Genomic DNA, 10,000 nt, shown 5'->3' on the forward strand with positions numbered 1-10,000 from the left:
GTGCAGGAGCTCCTCGGAGCTTCTCGGCCAGGATCCTGGGGATGGTGTGGGCCGGCTTCGCCATGATCATCGTGGCTTCGTACACCGCCAACCTCGCTGCCTTCCTGGTGCTGGACCGGCCTGAGGAGCGCATCACTGGCATCAACGACCCCAGGGTCAGAGGTCACACTCACACACTGGCATCAACGACCCCAGGGTCAGAGGTCACACTCACACACTGGCATCAACGACCCCAGGGTCAGAGGTCACACTCACACACTGGCATCAACGACCCCAGGGTCAGAGGTCACACTCACACGTGTTCTGTCCTTAGTGTGAATGTGTCCATCGGTAACCTCTGACTTCTTTGTTCTGCAGCTGATTAGCGACCTCTGACCTCTGACCTCTGACCTCTGACCTCTGTGCCCTGCAGCTGCGTAACCCTTCAGATAAGTTCATCTACGCCACAGTGAAGCAGAGCTCGGTGGACATCTACTTCCGCCGGCAGGTGGAGCTCAGCACCATGTACCGCCACATGGAGAAGCACAACTACGAGAGCGCCGCCGAGGCCATCCAGGCTGTCCGAGACAAGTAGGTCCCCCGACCCCCGACCCCCGACCCCCGACCCCCGACCCCTGACCCCTGACCCTGGGTCACTAGCTCTCTGTGTCCCCACAGCAAGCTGCACGCCTTCATCTGGGACAGCGCCGTGCTGGAGTTTGAGGCGTCGCAGAAGTGCGACCTGGTGACGACCGGAGAGCTTTTCTTCCGCTCGGGATTCGGCATCGGAATGAGGAAGGACAGTCCCTGGAAGCAGAATGTATCTCTAGCTATTCTCAGGTACAGCCTCCGTCAGGTTCAGCCTCCATCAGGCTCAGCCTCCATCAGGTAGACCCCTGGCAGTCTACCCCTCCGCCAGGTACACTCTCCATCAGTCTAAACTTCTGTCAGTCTAAACCTCCATTAGGTACAATCTCCATCAGGTACAACCTCCGTCAGGTTCAACCTCTTTCAGGTTCAGCCTCCATCAGGTAGACCCTCTGTCAGTCTAAACCTCTGTCAGGTAGACCCCCGGCAGTCTAATCCTCCATCAGTCGAAACCTCTATCAGGTAGAACCTCCATCAGCTAGAAACTCCATCAGGTACAACCTCCATCAGCTAGAAACTCCATCAGGTACAACCTCAATCAGGTTCAACCTCTATCAGGTTCAGGTTCAACCTCCATCAGGTTCCGCCTCCGTCAGGTTCAGCTCCTGTCAGGTAGAACCTCCGTCGGTCTTAACCTCTGTCAGTCTAAACCTCCGTCAGGTAGACCCCAACAGTCTAAACCTCCATCAGTCTAAACCTCCATCAAGTAGACCCCCGGCAGTCTAAACCTCCGTCTGGTAGATCCTCCGTCAGTCCAAACCTCCGTCAGGTAGACCCTCCATCAGTCTAAACCTCCGTCAGGTAGAACCCACTCCTCTGCTTGTGTCCTTCTAGTTCTCATGAGAACGGCTTCATGGAGGACCTGGACAAGACGTGGGTTCGATACCAGGAGTGTGACTCCCGGAGCAACGCCCCCGCCACGCTCACCTTCGAAAACATGGCGGGTAAGTTCTCTGTGCTTCCTGTCTGGCAACGTCAGCTGGTCACAGCTCAGTGTCAGCAGGTCAGAGGTCACAGCAGGTCAGAGGTCACGGCTCAGTGTCAGCAGGTCAGAGGTCACGGCAGGTCAGAGGTCACGGCTCAGTGTCAGCAGGTCAGAGGTCACGGCAGGTCAGAGGTCACAGCAGGTCAGAGGTCACGGCAGGTCAGAGGTCACAGCAGGTCAGAGGTCACGGCTCAGTGTCAGCAGGTCAGAGGTCACGGCAGGTCAGAGGTCACAGCAGGTCAGAGGTCACGGCTCAGTGTCAGCAGGTCAGAGGTCACGGCAGGTCAGAGGTCACGGCTCAGTGTCAGCAGGTCAGAGGTCACGGCAGGTCAGAGGTCACAGCAGGTCAGAGGTCACGGCTCAGTGTCAGCAGGTCAGAGGTCACGGCAGGTCAGAGGTCACAGCAGGTCAGAGGTCACGGCTCAGTGTCAGCAGGTCAGAGGTCACGGCAGGTCAGAGGTCACAGCAGGTCAGAGGTCACAGCAGGTCAGAGGTCACGGCTCAGTGTCAGCAGGTCAGAGGTTACAGCTCAGTGTCAGCAGGTCAGAGGTCACAGCAGGTCAGAGGTCACGGCTCAGTGTCAGCAGGTCAGAGGTCACAGCAGGTCAGAGGTCACGGCTCAGTGTCAGCAGGTCAGAGGTCACAGCTCAGTGTCACTTCCTGTCTCCTCAGGTGTGTTCATGCTGGTCGCCGGCGGCATCGTTGCTGGAATCTTCCTCATCTTCATCGAGATCGCCTACAAACGGCACAAAGACGCCCGGAGGAAGCAGATGCAGCTCGCCTTCGCTGCCGTCAACGTGTGGAGGAAAAACCTGCAGGTACCAGTTTGACCCCCTGACCTCTACTTTGACCTTTTCTTTAACCCCGTGACCTCTACTTTGACCTTTTCTTTAACCCCGTGACCTCTACTTTGAGACCTACTCCTTGACCCTTGTTCTCTCTGTTTGTGTCTTTCTTCTCTTGTAGCCGTACCCAACTGACATCACCGGCCAGCTCAACCTATCAGATCCCTCCGTCAGCACCGTGGTCTAGGGGGTGGGGGTGGCGGGTTGGGGGGGGGGGGGGGGGGGGGGGGGGGGCTCATTTCCACTGCACAGTATTATGGTACTGTACGGTACGTAGTATGATACTGTATGGTACCGTACAGTACAGTATGGTATGGTAGTATGGGACTGTATGGTACGGTACGGTGTGTTATGGTATGGTAGTAAGGTACGGTATGATACAGTATGGTGTGGTATGGTCATATGGTACAGTGCGGTACAGCATGGTATGGTACAGTATGGTATGATAGTATGGTACTGTATGATACAGTATGGTATGGTGTGGTATGTTACGGTACAGTATGGTAGTGTTTGGTATAGTGCAGTGTGTTATGGTGCAGTACGGTATGGTAGTATATCGCTGTATGGTACAGTGTGGTACGGTGTGATATGGTACAGTATGGTATGATAGTATGGTACTGTATGATACAGTACGGTACAGTGTGGTACTGTAGAGTAGCATGGTACTGTATATACAGTACGTATGGTAGTATGGTACCATATGGTACAGTGCAGTGTGGTATGGTACAGTACGGTGTGGTAGTATATCGCTGTATGGTACAGTGTGGTACGGTGTGTTATGGTACAGTATGGTATGATAGTATGGTACTGTATGATACAGTACGGTACGGTGTGATACGGTAGAGTACGGTATGGTAGTATTGTAGTATGGTACTGTATGATAAAATATGGTATGGTGTGGTATGGTATGGTACAGTACGGTATGGTACAGTATGGTATGGTAGTATTGTAGTATGGTACAGTATGATACAGTATGATACAGTACATTATGGTACTGTATGGTACAGTTCGGTATGGTAGTATGGTACTGTATGGTACACTACAGTACAGTGTGGTATGGCACAGTACAATATGGTAGTATGGTACGGTATGGTGCAGTAGGGTATGGTATGGTATGGTAGTATGGTACTGCATGGTAAAGTATGGTACTGTATGGTATGGTACAGTACGGTATGGTAGTATGGTATGGTAGTATGGTAATGCATGGTACAGTATGGTATGGTACAGTACAGTACGGTATGGTACAGTATGGTATGGTAGTATGGTAATGCATGGTACAGTATGGTATGGTACAGTACGGTATGGTACAGTACGGTATGGTAGTATGGTAATGCATGATACAGTATGGTATGGTACAGTACAGTATCGTAGAATGATACTGTATGATACAGTACAGTATGGTAGTATTGTACTGTTTGGTACAGTATGGTGTGGTAGTATGATACTCTATGGTACAGTACAGTATAGTAGTATGGTACTGTACCGTCCTGTTCTGCTCACATACTGCCAAGTGGAAACGAGGCTATAAAGAATATAAAGGGAGGGGGGGGGGGGGGGAGGGGGGGAGGGGGGGGGGGGCAGTCACACCTGAGCAAACGAAGTGGACTTTACTGAAACTACTTACTACTCTAGTCTGGATGAACGAGGGATAGTATGAATGCACGGAGAGAGAGAGAGAGAGAGAGAGAGAGAGAGGGGTCTCTACAAGAAGGTTCTATGTTGACTGATGTCATTAAAGCTTTAGTTTCCTGTTAGTTTTCCTAATCAATCACTCTGACTTATCAATCACTTCACAATCACTGAGTTATTGATCACATGTCTTCATCGGTTCCTTCTTCATTGGATTTTGGAGGAACCTTCTTCCTGGAAGAAGTTCCACAAGTCAAACTGTTTCCTTTGCCATGAAGTCACAACGACACCTGATCGATCACGACAAGCTGAAGTTAGAGGAGAACCAGCTGAAGTTAGAGGAGAACAAGCTGAAGTTAGAGGAGAACCAGCTGAAGTTAGAGGAGAACCAGCTGAAGTTAGAGGAGAACCAGCTGAAGTCAGAGGAGAACCAGCTGAAGTTAGAGGAGAACCAGCTGAAGTCAGAGGAGAACCAGCTGAAGTTAGAGGAGAACCAGCTGAAGTTAGAGGAGAACCAGCTGAAGTTAGAGGAGAACCAGCTGAAGTTAGAGGAGAACAAGCTGAAGTTAGAGGAGAACCAGCTGAAGTCAGAGGAGAACCAGCTGAAGTTAGAGGAGAACCAGCTGAAGTTAGAGGAGGAGAACAAACTGAAGTTAGAGGAGAACCAGCTGAAGTTAGAGGAGGAGAACCAGCTGAAGTTAGAGGAGAACCAGCTGAAGTTAGAGGAGGAGAACAAACTGAAGTTAGAGGAGGAGAACAAACTGAAGTTAGAGGAGAACCAGCTGAAGTTAGAGGAGAACCAGCTGAAGTTAGAGGAGAACCAGCTGAAGTTAGAGGAGAACCAGCTGAAGTTAGAGGAGAACCAGCTGAAGTTAGAGGAGAACCAGCTGAAGTTAGAGGAGAACCAGCTGAAGTTAGAGGAGGAGAACAAACTGAAGTTAGAGGAGGAGAACAAACTGAAGTTAAAGGAGAACCAGCTGAAGTTAGAGGAGGAGAACAAACTGAAGTTAGAGGAGGAGAACAAACTGAAGTTAGAGGAGGAGAACCAGCTGAAGTTAGAGGAGAACAAACTGAAGTTAGAGGAGGAGAACCAGCTGAAGTTAGAGGAGAACAAACTGAAGTTAGAGGAGGAGAACAAGCTGAAGTTAGAGGAGAACAAGCTGAAGTTAGAGGAGAACAAACTGAAGTTAGAGGAGAACAAACTGAAGTTAGAGGAGAACCAGCTGAAGTTAGAGGAGGAGAACAAACTGAAGTTAGAGGAGGAGAACCAGCTGAAGTTAGAGGAGAACCAGCTGAAGTTAGAGGAGGAGAACAAACTGAAGTTAGAGGAGAACCAGCTGAAGTTAGAGGAGGAGAACAAACTGAAGTTAGAGGAGGAGAACAAACTGAAGTTAGAGGAGAACCAGCTGAAGTTAGAGGAGGAGAACAAACTGAAGTTAGAGGAGGAGAACAAACTGAAGTTAGAGGAGAACAAGCTGAAGTTAGAGGAGAACAAACTGAAGTTAGAGGAGAACCAGCTGAAGTTAGAGGAGGAGAACAAACTGAAGTTAGAGGAGGAGAACCAGCTGAAGTTAGAGGAGAACCAGCTGAAGTTAGAGGAGGAGAACAAACTGAAGTTAGAGGAGAACAAACTGAAGTTAGAGGAGAACAAACTGAAGTTAGAGGAGAACAAACTGAAGTTAGAGGAGAACCAGCTGAAGTTAGAGGAGGAGAACAAACTGAAGTTAGAGGAGGAGAACAAACTGAAGTTAGAGGAGAACAAACTGAAGTTAGAGGAGGAGAACAAACTGAAGTTAGAGGAGGAGAACCAGCTGAAGTTAGAGGAGAACAAACTGAAGTTAGAGGAGAACCAGCTGAAGTTAGAGGAGAACAAACTGAAGTTAGAGGAGAACCAGCTGAAGTTAGAGGAGGAGAACAAACTGAAGTTAGAGGAGAACCAGCTGAAGTTAGAGGAGAACCAGCTGAAGTTAGAGGAGAACCAGCTGAAGTTAGAGGAGAACCAGCTGAAGTTAGAGGAGAACCAGCTGAAGTTAGAGGAGAACCAGCTGAAGTTAGAGGAGAACAAACTGAAGTTAGAGGAGAACCAGCTGAAGTTAGAGGAGAACCAGCTGAAGTTAGAGGAGAACCAGCTGAAGTTAGAGGAGAACAAACTGAAGTTAGAGGAGAACAAACTGAAGTTAGAGGAGAACCAGCTGAAGTTAGAGGAGAACCAGCTGAAGTTAGAGGAGAACAAACTGAAGTTAGGAATGTTTTGGACCGTTGGTTTTAATGTTTTGGCTCGTGGGGGAACATAGGAACCCTTCACCATGAAGTTCTTGCTCTGAGACAGAGTTTGATCGGTTCCTGCTGATTACAAACGTATTGATCAGGTAGTGTGGAAGTGGGTGGAGCCTCTGAGATCATGTGACTGTAGAGCCGAGGGTCATGGGTTGTGGACTTCATCAGGTGGGAACGTTTCTTCACTGTTTTTTCTTTTTCAACTGAAAGGTTGAACGGAACCTCGGATGTGTGAGGAACCAAAAATCAAAACACAAAGTCCCCAACATGTTAAACCCCAGAAGGTCCACCCCAGGGCATGCTGGGAAATTCCTCAGCTGAAGCTGTCATTAGTCTCCATCTCCCTCCTTTATCCTGATGGCTCCACCCACAACCGACACTGACATTCTTCTGGCTCCGCCCACCTCAGACACTGATGTTCCTCTGGCTCCACCCACCTCAGACACTGATGTTCCTCTGGCTCCACCCACCTCAGACACTGATGTTCCTCTGGCTCCACCCACCTCAGACACTGATGTTCCTATGGCTCCACCCACCTCAGACACTGATGTTCCTCTGGCTCCGCCCACAACCGACACTGACATTCTTCTGGCTCCACCCACCTCAGACAATGATGTTCCTATGGCTCCACCCACCTCAGACACCTACATTCTTCTGGCTCCACCCACCTCAGACACTGATGTTCCTCTGGCTCCGCCCACAACCGACACTGACATTCTTCTGGCTCCACCCACCTCAGACACTGATGTTCCTATGGCTCCACCCACCTCAGACACCTACATTCTTGTGGCTCCACCCACCTCAGACACTGATGTTCCTCTGGCTCCGCCCACAACCGACACTGACATTCTTCTGGCTCCACCCACCTCAGACTCTGATGTTCCTCTGGCCCCGCCCACCTCAGACACCTACAATCTTCTGGCTCCACCCACCTCAGACACTGATGTTCCTCTGGCCCCGCCCATCACAAACACTGATGTTCCTATGGCCCCGCCCACCTCAGACCCTGATGCCCTGCTGGCCCCGCCCACTGGAGATGTTTGGCGATGTTCACCTCAGACTTCATGGAAAACGTTTCTCTGGTTCTGGATGTTTCAGTTTCGTTAATTCAGCAGTTTTTTTCAAACCACAGTCACAGGTATAAATATACACACAAAATGTTGACAGGACCAGGTTTGGTCCTGTTTCTTTCTTCATGCTTCTTTTCAAACCGTCGGTTCCTTCACCTGTAGACGATGTGTGGTTCCTGCTCAATCTATAAAACTTCACCGGTTCTGTCTCATTCTGTTCCTTACCTTTGTTTAACTTTGGTTCTTTGTCTCCAAACTTTATGTAACTGACATGTAACTGACATGTAACTGACATGTAACTGACATGTAACCGACATGTAACCGACATGTAACCCACATGTAACCGACATGTAACTGACATGTAACTGACATGTAACCGACATGTAACTGACATGTAACCGACATGTAACTGACATGTAACTGACATGTAACCGACATGTAACTGACATGTAACCGACATGTAACTGACATGTAACCGACATGTAACCGACATGTAACTGACATGTAACTAACATGTAACCGACATGTAACTGACATGTAACTGACATGTAACTGACATGTAACTGACATGTAACCGACATGTAACTGACATATAACCCACATGTAACTGACATGTAACCGACATGTAACTGACATGTAACTGACATGTAACTGACATGTAACCGACATGTAACTGACATGTAACCGACATGTAACTGACATGTAACCGACATGTAACTGACATGTAACTGACATGTAACTGACATGTAACTGACATGTAACCGACATGTAACTGACATATAACCCACATGTAACTGACATGTAACCGACATGTAACCCACATGTAACTGACATGTAACTGACATGTAACTGACATGTAACCGACATGTAACTGACATATAACCCACATGTAACTGACATGTAACCGACATGTAACCGACATGTAACCCACATGTAACTGACATGTAACTGACATGTAACTGACATGTAACCGACATGTAACTGACATGTAACTGACATGTAACCGACATGTAACTGACATGTAACTGACATGTAACTGACATGTAACCGACATGTAACTGACATGTAACCGACATGTAACTGACATGTAACTGACATGTAACTGACATGTAACTGACATGTAACCGACATGTAACTGACATATAACCCACATGTAACTGACATGTAACCGACATGTAACCCACATGTAACTGACATGTAACTGACATGTAACTGACATGTAACCGACATGTAACTGACATATAACCCACATGTAACTGACATGTAACCGACATGTAACCGACATGTAACCCACATGTAACTGACATGTAACTGACATGTAACTGACATGTAACCGACATGTAACTGACATGTAACTGACATGTAACTGACATGTAACTGACATGTAACTGACATGTAACCGACATGTAACCGACATGTAACCGACATGTAACTGACATGTAACTGACATGTAACTGACATGTAACTGACATGTAACCGACATGTAACCCACATGTAACTGACATGTAACCGACATGTAACCGACATGTAACCGACATGTAACTGACATGTAACTGACATGTAACCGACATGTAACTGACATATAACCCACATGTAACTGACATGTAACCGACATGTAACCCACATGTAACTGACATGTAACTGACATGTAACTGACATGTAACCGACATGTAACTGACATATAACCCACATGTAACTGACATGTAACCGACATGTAACCGACATGTAACCCACATGTAACTGACATGTAACTGACATGTAACTGACATGTAACCGACATGTAACTGACATGTAACTGACATGTAACTGACATGTAACTGACATGTAACTGACATGTAACCGACATGTAACCGACATGTAACCGACATGTAACTGACATGTAACTGACATGTAACTGACATGTAACTGACATGTAACCGACATGTAACCCACATGTAACTGACATGTAACCGACATGTAACCGACATGTAACTGACATGTAACCGACATGTAACCGACATGTAACCGACATGTAACTGACATGTAACTGACATGTAACCGACATGTAACCGACATGTAACCGACATGTAACTGACATGTAACTGACATGTAACCGACATGTAACTGACATGTAACCGACATGTAACCGACATGTAACCGACATGTAACCGACATGTAACTGACATGTAACCGACATGTAACCGACATGTAACCGACATGTAACTGACATGTAACCGACATGTAACTGACATGTAACTGACATGTAACCGACATGTAACCGACATGTAACCGACATGTAACTGACATGTAACCGACATGTAACCGACATGTAACCGACATGTAACTGACATGTAACCGACATGTAACCGACATGTAACCGACATGTAACTGACATGTAACTGACATGTAACCGACATGTAGCAGACATGTAGCTGACATGTAGGTGACATGTAGCAGACATGTTGCAGAGATGTAGGTGACATGTAGCAGACATGTAGCTTACATGTAGGTGACATGTAGGTGACATGTAGCAGAGATGTAGGTGACATGTAGGTGACCTGTAGCAGACATGTAGCTTACATGTAGGT

At 47.7% G+C, this 10,000-nt stretch overlaps 1 protein-coding gene across 1 annotated transcript in view; it reads left to right on the plus strand.

Moving 5' to 3' along the window:
* Positions 1-2,644, plus strand: part of LOC308111553 (glutamate receptor ionotropic, NMDA 1-like) — a gene marked incomplete at both ends in the record, with an annotated part of 20,155 nt that extends 17,511 nt beyond the window's left edge. The window contains 6 exons of the mRNA XM_080466512.1: positions 7-155; positions 413-570; positions 658-819; positions 1,462-1,571; positions 2,285-2,430; positions 2,579-2,644. Of these exons, the coding sequence (XP_080322638.1) occupies positions 7-155; positions 413-570; positions 658-819; positions 1,462-1,571; positions 2,285-2,430; positions 2,579-2,644 (791 nt within the window). The remainder of the gene's footprint in view (positions 1-6; positions 156-412; positions 571-657; positions 820-1,461; positions 1,572-2,284; positions 2,431-2,578) is intronic.
* Between the last annotated feature and the right edge of the window lie 7,356 nt (positions 2,645-10,000).

Source organism: Lipophrys pholis, assembly GCF_963383615.2.
Source record: "Lipophrys pholis genome assembly, chromosome: 7".
In the NCBI taxonomy this organism is placed as follows: Eukaryota; Metazoa; Chordata; class Actinopteri; order Blenniiformes; family Blenniidae; genus Lipophrys; species Lipophrys pholis.